Here is a 14,412-nt window from a genome sequence, read left to right on the forward strand (position 1 = left end):
TTCGCGCACTGCACTATGAATCTGGCAACTTGAGCTCAATTCAATCTTGATTTTAAGCTTTCGTGACTGCAGGAATCCATACTCTTTGGTTCTTTCGGTAAAGTCACGTAGGTAGAAAAATAATAGATCACGACGTTTCGATCGCAACACAAGCAATTTTCATCAGGGGGGACAACCAGAGCAAGAACGTTTTTCTTGCTGTGGTCTACCTACGTGACTTTACCGAAAGAACCAAAGAGTATTTGAGCTCAATTGCCGTCTGTATTTAACAACCAGCGCAGAGTGATATCTGATGCACCGGTCTTGGGCTCCCCTACACCGACCGGAACTGACCACCATGGTGAAGTATGGTCAATTAAAACCCCCATGACCAATAAAGCCATGGCGAGGCGTTCATACAACAGTGGGCGGACGAAGGGGCTGAAGATTAAACTTGAGTTATCGTAAAGGTAGTAATGTTGATCTTTTCGGGTGAAGGACGGCCATTTGCCAGAATTTGTTGTTTATAATGCGCAACATATTTCTCGTCGTAATTGTAACATCTGGCGGTCTACAACTTTAGGAATTCTCCAGTGCAACTCGAATACGAACAAGTTGGATCTTGCGCAAGGCCAACAGCTCTCAAGGCCGATGGTCTCATTTTGAAGGGCAGCCGAGTTCAGAACGATAAACACAGGTGTTCCGGGCTTAATTTCCAAAGCGGTGACACAGATTCATTGGCCACGGTTTGCTGCGCAAACAGTAAATGCGGAAAACTTTCCGCCCGCTCGGGAGTTTCACAAATATTTCGAGCCTCGGAATTTCTGAGCCTTAAGCCATGTTTCAATAATGCAAAGCGTATCTACTCGAGGATCCCCCAAGCTCTTGTCACAAGATGCCATAACATGTCAGATTTATAACTTTGATGCATCTCCGCGAACTTTTAACGAGCCGGTATGAAGACCAAACGTAGCAGGCGCATAGAAAGGGACGAGAAGGGTGTTGTGACATTTTTCGGTGGAAAAAAGTCAACGTAAGTGGAGTGCATTGAAAAAATAAAAATGCTTACTCAGATGTTGACATGCGCATCCAGCACATTATCAGAAAGCGTGATAATGCAGAAGGAGATATTTCCACGTGTTAATAATGTATCTTGTTGGTGAGGATTTAAACAACCTGGCTATACAACTTCACCCGTTCCCATTCCCAGAGGTCTGCAAGTTGCAGAGTGGGTGTCCCCGTTCACCGCTGAATCTCAGAACGCGCAAGCGGTTTGCGTTAATTTCATTTAGAAAGGCGTAGCGCCCTTGTTTGTTAAAGACATTGTACTCACCGCAGAGAACTGGAGCGGCACGGCCACACTCTATGATACGTTCCAATGACGTACACGTACGTCATCACAATGGGAAAGGTTTAAAGAGCCTGCTATGAGATTCGGACGCACCAACAAATGCGCACGTGGAACGACGCAGATGAGCAAAAAAAAACGGAATCGCAGATTCGGCAGGCGAGTTCACACCCACCCTGCTGTAACTGATAGCTGCTATTCACTCTGCAACTGAGCAAGGCATCAACAGTGTTAAGGGGAACGCTCCCATGAGGTTGACCAGCATAGAGAGATGGAGAGATGAGATCGGCTGATGCGAGGGGAAAAAATGTGTTGTGGCGTGGTGGGACCATGGGGATTGGTGACAACGTGAGGAGATCCTGAACTAGCAGTTTAACCAACATGGCTGCTGGCGCTGCTGCTGCTGATGATGATGATGATGAAAAACACTTTGCTGAAAGGATTTCGTCGCCAATCTTGCCAAATAGTTACACAAATACGAGCATTGCCATCGATACGCTGCGAGGCAAGTTGCGTAGCGATTGGTTTCAGAGTCTTCATCAAAAACGTTTGTGACGTCCTTCCATTGAGAAACGGATGGATTTAAGATCATATTTCCAGTGATACTGAGAAACTCCGATATGTCACAGTATCAGGATACCAAGTATCACGGCAAAACATCGATTTTGTTCAACATTGTCACGTATTTTTTTTGTTATCTCAAATATTTTCCTTCCCGACAAAATATTAATGAGGTAATAAGAGAAGACAAAATTAAACGTCCTACATAGTTTATTACCCTTTAAATGGGTACTTTAGCAACATGTTTTGCAGATGAATTGACGGCATTATAGTTGCGTGACCTCATCATTTCCGCAGTTGATTGCATTTTCCGATAATTGAATTGCTTAAAGTGCATCGGACAGCACGGGCGTATTACTGGTTGTGAATGTGCAATGTGGCCTTACAGTGCACATATCCTGGCACAAGCGCCTTGGTGACATCATCCGCCAATTAGTGGCGAATGGCAGTTGTTGTTGTTGAACGTGCATGATTACATGACTTGTGGTAGGCTTATGTCGCGGCAACTACAGTTGTATGCCTTTGGTAATTTTCACTCACAACAGAAGAACAGCAAAGCGTGTAGACCACGCAAATAAAACAGTGGAATACGAGTTTATAAAAGTGGCGTGAAGCTGACAACGCGACGACCGTCGACAACGCGAAATACAATGCTCGCATCTTCATCGTGAAATATTTTTTGTTTTTATCGCGGAAACCCTAGAGCGGTGACGGATGGCGGCGGTGAACGAAAACGTTGAGAAGGTCGCGCTCGTGACGCACAAAAGTGGGTGCCACAAATTAACCACAATGCCTCGCTGATTTCGTCAACAGGCATGAACCACCATCACTTGAAGCAGCAGCGGCTTTTGGCTAACGATCGAACAAAGACGGTCACCGCATTGCGCATTTTCAGATGCGGCTGCTGCGGCCGTCTGGAACGCTCTTCCTTCCGATATTGGGAAGCCACTGGAGCAATGCACTTTTAGATCTAGATTGAAAAGAAATTTCTTCATAACTACTTTTGTGTTTAGTTTATTGTGTCTCGTGCCTCATATAGGCATGGTTGGCTACGTACGCTGGGAAAGAAGTTCTACGTACTGTATATACACAACATACATGCATACAAACACAATGCATGTACGTACATACACACCGTACGTACGTACCTCTGCGAGCGGCGCGTTGTCCTTGCGCCACAGGAAGGTGACGGGCGACTCGCTGCTCGAGGCGGCCGAGCACATGAAGGAGACGTTGGAGCCCCGCACGGCTGCACGAGTTTCCGGGTGCACCACCATGTGCGGCTTGGGATAGTCGTCTGCACACGGGCACACAGGGCACAGGTCCAAAACCACCCACACGGGTACAGGTCCACCACCACACACACGGGTACAGGTCCACCACCACCCATGCAGGCATTTTGTGAATATAAATGTGACCTCTGTACAGAGGGTTCTTAATAACTCCAATAGAACAAACGTAAAGATCCCTCGAAAGCCTGAACAGTTTGCTGGAGCAAGTGCTGTTAGCGAGCATTTACGAAGGCTGGCACGGCACACGAAAAAGGGGGGATGGCCAGTACCACTCTTGACCGCCTTTGTTTCCCTAGTGCCAATGTTCACACATCGCACGAGCTACTCAATTGAGGCCGAGTCGATCTAGGGGAGTCTCACGACCGGTTTAGATAAACATCACACTTGCGTTGACAGCGAGCGGGAATCGAACTCCGGTGGAGAAGGTTCGTAATGGCAGCTGCACCAACCGCCTTCGCTAACCGCTCAAGAAGAACACACACTCAGGCGCACGTTCGTGAAACTTGCGCCAACAGCATCGCCGGATCGTTAGGGCGCACAAACGCATCGGGGGAACGAGCAGCAACGGTCGCTGTGGGCACCGAGCGATGGTGAGGGAGGGGGGTGGGTAGCCGCCAAGCCCCTTGGAGAAGGGGTCAATCACATCCGTTCTCATTTTCCATGAAAGTGCCAACGCTGAACTCGCGAGATAGGAGGCGATACGTCATGCTTGCTTTTACACGGTGACTTCAAGAATTATGACGGACGACGGGGGCGCTGGCGCGGCGGTCGGCCCGGGCGTTGATGCGCTGTCCGTGCCTGCGACCCTGGGTTTGATTCCAGACACAGTATTCGGTGGCAGCCTCTCCCAAGGTCAGTGTGCAAGCTCAGATTCTGAAGGGCAGGGGAGCTGCATCATTTATCCGGTCATCTTCGCAGTAGCAGCGGATTTTGGCCGGCCATCGAACAAAGACGGTCACGGCATTGCAGGTGCGCTTCTGCGGCCGTCTGGAATGCCATTTCCTCCGATAGTTGGAAGCCGCTGGAGCTATGACCTTTTAAATTATCGAGATTGAAAGCTAATTTATTTAGAACTGCTTTTTTGTGTTTATTAGTTTGTTTTCCTTCCCCCGCGCACCTCCAATTAGCACGGTTGGCTAAGGTACACGCAGTAGTGGCAGCCCTCCTTACCATAGGAAATAACAAATAAATTCGAATCATTCGTCAAAAACACTGCGGCATTAAAATAAAAAAATAGAACAGGTGACGTTACTGGAGAGATAGGGTTGATGATAACAATTATAATGAGAGTTGGAGACTGGACTTCATAACATGGAGGCCTGATAAAGCTACCAGTTTTTATATTGCTCTTTCCCTCCAACCACAAGCCATTATAATGTTCAGCAGGGTTCAAAAAGCAGTCTGTATTCCCACACGCTTAGCATATGTAACATATGATAACTGCATTTATTTCCGTTTGCAAAACTGCTTTTTTAATTTTTTAAGCATTTATTGTTCGTGAAAAAAATATTTATATACACGCACACACACAGCCGTGAAAATGTGCATAAAATGTTCAATTATCATTCTTGCTGAAGTTTTATTATAATTATAGTTGGTGCTGCTACGCAACGCAAAAAGTAAAACGTATCACACAAGAAACACAATGTGTTGATGCTTTGGAGTGCAGATTAATTACTTTACAAAACAGCGAGGGAAAAGCCGAGACTGGGCCTCAGTTCTGTTTCATTGAGACAGTTGATGAATTACTTTGCAATATTTCAGCGTCCAATCACTACCTACGCATCGGTCAAGTCTGTCGGCAGGTCGCAATGTGGAGGGGTGAAAGTGTGGGTACTCTCACCCCTTGGACAGATTGTCTGGTAAGTGTGGAAGAGTCGGCCAAATGAACACGCCAGGGAGGGGGCTCTCCAGAGCTTCCGCTCAAGTGGAAGCCCCTTCTACCAGCGTTGGCTGCATATATAAACCCTTTCCCGATCCGATGACGTACGTTTACGTCATCGAACTTACGTGTACGATGTCGTACACGTACGATGACGTAGGATGACGTACGATGACGTCATCGTACGTGAATGTTCTCAAAACGAAACCGGAGGAAAACCTCTAATAAAATAACTATCGGTACCGAGGCTCCCACAAGGCCATGGCGGGAGGGCGTGTGTGCACAATGCGGTTCTTGTCTTTTTTTAAACGGCACTACGCCTCTAAATAAAATTAATGCTGAACCGCTTGTGCATTCCGTGATTCGGAGGTGAATGGGACGCCCACCCTGCGACTCGGAACGGGAAAGGGTTAACTTGACAGGGGAAGGTTAAAACCCTCCTCGAATAGCTCAGCAACCTGACTTGCTGCACCCTCTTCCACAGGGCCACCTCGCAGCCCCAGAGAGCGTACGTGCATACGTGTGTGTGCGTGTGTCCTGTGGTGGCAGTGTAGCGGTAAGCGCGCTGCGCTACGAACCTGGCCACCCGAGTACGATTCCCGCTCACGGCCAACACCAATGACGATTATCTGAACCGGTCCTGGGTCTCCCCTAGGTCGACTCAGCCTCAAAGCAGTACCTGGTGTGGTGTGTAAACATCGCCACTGGGGAGACAAAGGCGGTCGGGCGTCGTACTGGCCACCTACCCCCTCGTGCGCCGTTCTGACCTTCATAGGTGCTCGCTGACAGAACTTGCCCCTACAGTCTGTTTGTTCAGGCGATACGGGGCATCTTTGTATTTGGTACCCAGCCACTATGTGCGTGCGTAGTCGCTCACCGCACACGAAGTTCTCCTGCCGGACGGAGAGGACGCTCCTCCCCTTGAGCCACGCCGGGTGGGCGCAGGCGACGGCCACCGACTGCGCGAAAGCCGCGCTCCGTCAGCCAGCCGGGCAGCCACTTGAGCTGGCAGTCGCAGAGCAGCTCGCTGGTGTTCAGCTTCCTAAGGCGGCAGTGGCGCAGGAGACGAGAGAAATAGAGAGATTGGTCACATGGCCGTGGGCGTGTGGGCCTCCTCTTCAGACGGGGTTTGTTTTAGCTTTCGTGCTCGCACCGCGATCGCCCGCGTGCTCAAACGGATCAGCGAGTATGCGAGTCCGAGTCGCTTCGCCCCGCTACAAGACCACCCCTACCCCCCCCCCCGGGTTTCATTGAAGGGGTGCCATGGTAGCTAGGAGATGTTAACTACCTCGCCTGGAATGCAGGAGGTCGTGGGTTCGATCCCGACCCTGATGCCTGCTGCTGTATATTTGGAGTTTGCGTGTCTCTCATCATCATCACCACGGTGGCTAGGAGATGTTAACTACCTCACCTGGAATGAAGGAGGCTGTGGGTTCGATCCCGACCCTGACGCCTGCGGCTGTATATTTGGAGTTTAGTTTGCGTGTTTTCACCATGGTCGCGTGGATTTTTCTCCGGGTCCTCCGGTTTTTCCTCCGCATTTAGAATCAACGTGCGTTTTGAGTATTTGGCCACTTCGTTGAGCTATCATTTGTGGCCAGGTCGCCTCTGAAAAAGAGTTATATAGCTCAGTGGGCCTTACCTGGTAAAATAGGAAATTGTTCATAATAGTTGAACAGTTTTATTTAAAACTGCGTTGTTTTTGTTAAAAAAAATGTTTTAAAGGGTACAGCCCTGAAATGTCTTGCTCATGACCCTGCTGGTGGAAGGAACCTCAGCAGTCGGGATCTCTGGAAAGCTCCTCCCATGAGCACGGTTGGCTACACATACGGTGCGAAAGAAGTTCAACGTACATACTTCGGGTAGATATTTGGCCCCTCTCTGCTACGCAGGCCACACATGTCTAGGAAGCGGTGGGAAGCGGTGGGAAGCACTGATATCTTACACCACCACCACCACCGCCGCGCGAAGTTCTGGCCATCGACAAACTGTGGTGGAACCCAGTCACTCCAGCCGTGTAATCAGAGGCAGTGGCCGGGGTGGGGATTTAGGAAAAACCTGCACCATTGATTCAACTGCCGTGCCCGGGCATCGAATTGAACCGACGACCCCTGCATGGCAAGTACGGTGTGCTAACGATTACACCGTGGGCAGCAAAACCACAACTTGTTAATTTTTGTGAACCAGAAAATAACTTGTTTGGCTCCTTCAAAAGTGGAAACAGCACCGCGTGGTTTCAGTGAAGAAACTTGCACGAGCGGTTTCGGCAGTCGCCTTGATGGGGAGAGACAAACCTGGCCCATCTCGACTGCGAGGCCAAGTGAGTTGGCCTCATCAGCACGTTGGAAACACTGACAAATACTGCACCATGTGATACTGCTGCTGCTGCTGCAGCTACGCAGCATAGACCTCTTATGAATGTCGGCTGGGGGGAAATGTGGATCCTTGAGCTGGCCATGGAAACAAGAGGGGAAAAGCTAGACTGCACTGAATTTCCCAAAGGAATGTTACACTGATTCTGCCGTGCATGTACAAGCTGTTTGACCGTACTGCGTATGTGTGTAACTTGTGCACGTGTGTGCGTGTGTCTAGATGTCTATTGTAGGCAGCGGTAGTGTTGAGGTTAGCGCTACACTGTGCTACGAATCCAGCGGAATCCAGGTTTTCTATTCCGTTGGCGTGATTCCTGTGTGTCTGTGTGAAGCGGTTTGCGCTAGGAACCTAGCGACCCGAGTTAGATTCCCGCTCGCGGCCAACATCAGTGACGATTATCTGAACCGGTCCTGGGCCTCCCCTAGGTCGACTCAGCCTCAAATGAGTACCTGGTGCGGCGTGTAAACATCGCCACTGGGGAGACAAAGGCGGCCGGGCGTGTTGCTGGCCACCCACCCCCTCGTGTGCCGTTCCGGCCTTCACAGGTGCTCCTCGCTAACCTTTGCCTTTGTATGAGCTTTGGCTTTCGCAAGAATCAATCCAGAGAAGTGAACGAGGAAAATTAAAGTTGTTGCAAGTAATGTAACTTCTAATAATTAAAATGATAACTTTATTTTCACAACTATACCATCTTGGTCTAGTCGATGCAACCTTCCTGTCAACCCAATGGAGCCAGTTCAATAAGGATTTTAACGACTAGAATATTCACCTTCTTGCTTTTCAAAGTCAGAATGGAAGGAAACAGCAATGATGTTCGACATTATACTTGAAATTTCGCCAAACCGTGATGTTTTTTCAGGTCACAGGAAGATAAAACCCAATAAGTTTTATTGTTAGATCAGTTACTCTAAGAGCCAGATGATAGACACACCTTCAACCAGCATAGCTAATTATCTATTGATAAACATTTGCATGTATTTGCAGACAAACACACACACACAATCCTTTCACAAAGATGCACGGCAACTGTGAATGCGAGCACATTAGAACCGCTTGTTGTTGTTGTTAAGTTTGTTGTCCTTCCCCGCACCCCTGATAATCTCAAACCAGTAAGAGGACACACAGTATTCGTTCATTCTCGGAGTGAGAGAATTATTCAGTGGTATGAGGAGGAACCACAGCCAAAGGGTGGAAAGGCAGCAGCTGGGCAGTACGCCAACACCTCCGATGCGCACGGTTGGCTACGTACGGTGCGAAAGAAGTTCGGCGGACGTACGTGTACACACAGCGGTGGGGCTTGGACGGAGCCGATAATGATTCCGTGTGATACACGACCCTCACTTCACACTCGGGTCCATCCAACGGCGTGCGAGCGAAGGGAACATGGGCTCATGCCACAGCATGCCGGAGTCGCGGCACGATGCTAGGGCCGACCAGAGTTCACGCGGCTTAGGGCAGTCCAGAAAATGGGAACACACACACACACACTCTCGATTGTGGAGGATCAATAACGCACGAAGGAGGCTGGTTCATGAACCGGGCCTGAGCGACCGTTGTAACACAAGGATTACCACTTTAGCACAGGACCGTGCTTTTCACCTTTAGCAATCTGCCCGAAAGCCAAAAGCGCAATTCCCATTCGACTTCTTTTTTTTTGTTATTTGGCAAAAATTCGGGTTGTGACCTTGCGCGTGGGCTATGCATTGAAGGCGGCACAGAGTCTCCTATTTTTAATGTAACGTTCCATTATTACCACTGCCCTACTTTTAATGTAGCTTTCCACTATTATCACTGCATTACTATTTAACTAATAGCTGGAAGCCAGATTACGCTTTTTTTACTTGTTACATATTTGTATGCTTTTATACACATTCATCAGATTCGCCAACTTGTAGCAACGTCAACGACAGAGACGGAAAGAAAAACCACACGGAATGAAACCACTTTTCCCTTCTGGGGTTTTGGGTCAGGGCTGAAGAAAAAAAAAATCCTGCTCAGGCCAAATGCCAATAAAGTCACGACAGAGCTTCTAATACAACAATCAACAAGTTCCCTCTGTCGAGTTTCTCCTCCGAGAAAGCACTATTACTATGGGTACGTGGAGACGTGCCCGTTGTGTGTGCGCGTGTGTGGGCACGTGTGCGCGCGCGCGTGTGTGGTACGCCGTGTGTGTGTGTGCACGTGGGGAGTGGTAGTGGCACGGTTTTCGCGCTGCGCCACAAACCCGGCTTGCCCAAGTTCGATTCCCGCTCACGGTCAACACCAGTGATATTTATCGGAACCAGTCCAGGGCCTCCCCTAGGTCGACTCGGCCTCAAATGAGTGTGTAAACATCGCCACTGGGGAGACAGCTGCGGCCGGGTGTGGTGCTGGCCACCCATCCCCCTCGTGTGCCGTGCCGACTTTCAGAGGGCTCCTGCACTATGAAGGCACTTGCCCCAAGAGTCTCGTAAGGCTACATGGGGGATCTTTGTCTTTGTATGGGAATATGTGCACATACTTCGTACACTGAAATAGTGCTGTGTTGTAAAACATTTAAGTGAAAGTGGGAAAACGCCTTTAAACTATTATAAAAGCAGGTTAATTGAAATAATATGGAGGTCATTTACAATTATGAATGTAGGCTTTTAAACAAATTACATTTCAAGCACCACTAAACCCGCATAGTTCCAGCAATGTGGCACTGTGGTTACAACGCCAGGATTACACTGTAATAAAACAAAAATGTTCCTGGGTAGTAAGCATTAATTCGTAATTGCTGATGCCTCAAAAGTATAGGAAATGAATATTATTCCCCACAAACGTTGTTTTTGTGACCAGGACAGTGATATTTTGAAATGTACCTATTTTCAATGAGAAAACTGGCGAATTCGTGTCTTTTCGTTCACATAAAGTCAGAAAAAAATAACATAAATCAAAATTAACATGTATTTAAACTTAAGTAATACAAAAATGTCTACAAAAGATTTAGACACCAAGGCGCACTACCACAGGCGGGACTGGCCACAGCGGACCGAGTTCTCTATGGGGAGGAACAACGTCAAGTGGGAGCCACTGGTGGACCCCCGGAAGGTGCTGATGCCACCACTGCACATCAAATTGGGCCTTGTGAAACAATTTGTTAGAGCTGTAGATAAGGAGTCGGCAGTCTTCAAGTACCTTTAAGACTTCTTCCCTAAGCTGTCTGAGGCAAAGGTCAAAGCCGGTGTCTTTGTCGGACCACAGATAAAGAAGATCCTGGAGTGCAATGAATTCCCCAAGAAGCTCACTTGTAAGGAGAAAGCGGCTCGGAACAGCTTTGTCGCAGTGGTTCGTGGCTTCTTGGGCAATCAGAAGGTCGAAAACTATGTGGAGCTGATTGAGACTGGTGAAGAACTACGGCACAATGGGCTGTAGGATGTCCCTCAAAGTCCATATCCTTGATGCTCATGTTTATAAATTCAAGGAGAATATGGGAGTGTACTCGGAGGAGCAAGGCGAGCGCTTCCACTAGGATATACTGGACTTTGAACGCCGCTACCAAGGACAGTATAACGAGAACATAATGGGAGACTACATTTGGGGGCTGATTCGTGAAAGTGATTTACAGTATAATCATACATCACGAAAAACTACTCACTTCAAAATCTTTTGCAGTAATTTTGTATTACTTTAGCATAAATAAAGGTTTGATTCATATCAGTGGCGGCTCCTGCAAAATCTCTCAGGGGGGGCAAATGTCTGGATGATTGATAAGGATAAGGTCCACCCATGCAATGGATAAATTAACAGCTTAAGCATGTAAAGGCAACTTCACTTCTTTAATATTAATGAAAAATAAAGTGACTCTTACAATACATCTTGTTTGTTTCTATACTCACTATTTAAACAAACCACTCAAGTTTATTTTATTAAAGATTCCACTAGGTGGCCACAAATTATATTGTTGGATGAAACGTGCTTACGTATGATGACGTGAGCACGTATGATGACGTAAGCACGTAAGGGCGAGCCCTCCCGGAAACCATAGAGAATGCATTGGAGCGCCCCCCGGTTGAAAAAAAACATCTTTGAATTAAGTCTATGGGGTCACACGGGGCGATTCTCAGCCGGAGTGAAATCGCCCAAAAAGAGGCGGTACTCCACAGAACGTGACATGACGCTGATTGGACTATATCCAGAGGCTGACAGTGACGGCTAGCGTGACTCTGTGGTTGAATGACATTGGTGGTGCGTCGCCCAATCACCCTAATGAAGAAACCGCCCCTGATTCATATGTTGTTTTGTTCTCACTTTATGTGAACGAAAAGACATAAATTCGCCCGTTTTCTCATTGAAAATATGTAAATTTCAAAATATCACTGTCCTGTTCACAAAAGCAAAGTTGGTGGGGAATAATAGCCGTTTTCTATACTTTTTAGGCATAATCAATTACGAAACAACACTTACTACCCATGAACAAACATTGTGTTATAGTCAACAGTGGCTGTTCTTTGAATAGAGACTGGGCCCCACATTAGGTAGATGTGGAATGTGTGACACTGACTCAGAGTTGAGCACTGTCACAGCCACTCCTCTGAAGCAGAAAACACTTTGACCTTGCTTTGACTTTAAACGAGATATGACGTCGAACTGTATCGCCGAGTATACTTACATCTGATGAAGCAACTTGAGTGTGTTGAAGGCGTTGGCTTGTATTGACACGATTGCATTGCCCATCAGGTCTCTGAAGGAAAATAAAGATATTCCGAGATGTGCAAGAAGAAGAATAATAATCTGAAACCATTGAAACAAAAAAAATTTATTTTAACAAATAAAGCTCACTGAGTTATGCAGCTCTTTGTCAGAAGTGATCTGGCCACAACGAAGTGGCTTATCACGTGGAAATGTTTAGTTGCCACATACTCTTAATGAATGTTTCTAAATGTGGAGAGAAAAACCGGAGGACACAGATACAAATCCACGCGACCACAGGGAAAGAGACACACAAGCTCCAAATATACAAAGGTCAGGGTCGGGATCGAACCCAAAACCTCCTGTATACCAGGCAAGGGAGTTAACATCTCACCACCACGGTAGCCATAGCAGAGGAATACAAAATACATACTAACATTGTAGATGTAATTGGCTCATTCAAAACAAGTATACAAATAACCAGCATAATATGCAGTGTCTGTATCAATTAAAATTACGTTTTTCGTGAAATGTAGAAACAGCTGCTTTTAATTATTTTAATATGCTTCAAGAAGGAATAATAGGTTAGGAATGTGATAATAGTATCAACTTCGTACATATATGCCAGAATTCACATTAATATCAAAATACTAATCAATTTGCATTCATCCGTTTTATTGTTTTGCTTGATACGCATACGGAGAGATGCAGCGAGTATGAGGCAGTCCATTCCGTATCTACACAAATACAGACCCTTAAGTAACCCTGACACCAAGCATATAATTCAGTAACAAATTGATGATATGTAGCAAAACATGTATTTTTTAAGACAATTATCTCCAGACTAGCATGACAGAGTGTTTGGATTAATTGTTAGCGAACTCCTATTTAGCCTAACCACACCACACATTGTTGTGGTTAGGCCCAGACCATATCTGTTGTTGGCAGCCTTTGTCTCCCCCGGTGTTAATGCCAACACATTCTGCAAAAAACGAATTTCAGCCTCAATTGTCCCGCACAGAGACCAAGGACAAATCCAGATTACCGACTGCCAGCAGCAGTCTTGCATGGTCGGGAATCAAACCCAGGTTTTCAAGAGCTTAGTGTGGAGTTCACTAATGACTACCCAACCATTGCCAATCCGTGCACAATAACAAAGACAAAGATCCCCCGTGTAGCCTTAACAGACTGTTGCGGCAAATGTGCTGTTAGCGAGCACCTATGAAGGCCGGCACAGCACACGAGGGGGTGGGTGGCCAGCATCACGCCCGGCCGCCTTTGTCTCCCTAGTGGCGATGTTAACTACACACCACACTAGAGAAGACCCAGGACCGCTTCAGATAATTTCACTGGTGTCGGCCGTGAGCGGGAATCGAAGCGCAGCGTAGCGTGAACCCCTACACCACCGCCCGCTCCCCACATGCTCACAACACATGGTGTACCAATTTTTTTCAATTACTTTTCAGAATTATTACTAATGCCTGTAATGCCGACTGCGGAGCAGGTGTTCTTAGATACACATGCCGATGCAGTGATTCATTTTAAAAGGCAGGCCTCGATAAAAAAACGTTCCAAAGAGGGGTGGTTGTGCACCACCCACACGGTACTCACAGCTGTCCCAGTTTCTCCAGTCCCACGAAGGCCTTTTTAGCAATCGACTTTATCTGGTTTCCATGCAGGCTTCTGTTGAGAACAAAAAAAAAGTAGAATAACAAAGCACATTTTTCGATTTAAAGCTTTCGTGACTGCAGGGATTCATGTTTTTGGTTCTTTCGGTAAAGTCACGTAGAAGGGAAATAATAAAATAATAAAATAAAACATAATAAAATACAATTCTCACGACGTTTCAGCCACAATGCAAACAGCCGTCCTCAGGTGAAGAAACAGCTGTCGGAAAGACAGCGTCCTAATGTTTCAAACGTCGTGAGAATTTTATTATGTTTAATTTTTATTATTTTACTTCTACGTAACTTTACCGAAAAAAACAACAAATATAAGAAAGGACATGTATCGCAACCCGTAATAATTGCCATTATTTACGCTTGCTTTCTCTTCAGTCAGAACTTTGTCGAAAATATCACATCCGTATCTCAGCCTATGAGCCTTGACATCAACTATGCAAAATTGTTCCTCGGCAGTATCCATCATCAATCCACTGCTGGATGGAGGTCTCCTGCAAGCCTTAGACATTGCTCACGATCCCGCGGTGCAACAAACAAGAGCGTATAATTTGTGTATTATTATCCACGCCGTTCCGTGATTTGTGGTTACTACAAAAACACATGGCTTTGGGACAATGAAATGGCTCTGGCGAAGAATGTATT

At 46.8% G+C, this 14,412-nt stretch overlaps 1 protein-coding gene across 1 annotated transcript in view; it reads right to left on the reverse strand.

Moving 5' to 3' along the window:
• The window catches only part of LOC133355511 (leucine-rich repeats and immunoglobulin-like domains protein 3), a 114,696-nt gene that overhangs the window by 25,370 nt on the left and 74,914 nt on the right, over positions 1-14,412 (reverse strand). Inside the window, 5 exon segments of the mRNA XM_061572836.1 lie at positions 3,037-3,185; positions 5,940-6,030; positions 6,032-6,104; positions 12,069-12,140; positions 13,700-13,771. Coding sequence (XP_061428820.1) covers positions 3,037-3,185; positions 5,940-6,030; positions 6,032-6,104; positions 12,069-12,140; positions 13,700-13,771 — 457 coding nt within the window.

This window comes from Lethenteron reissneri, chromosome 51 (assembly GCF_015708825.2).
Source record: "Lethenteron reissneri isolate LAM-NWPU_2019-01 chromosome 51, ASM1570882v1, whole genome shotgun sequence".
Taxonomy (NCBI): Eukaryota; Metazoa; Chordata; class Hyperoartia; order Petromyzontiformes; family Petromyzontidae; genus Lethenteron; species Lethenteron reissneri.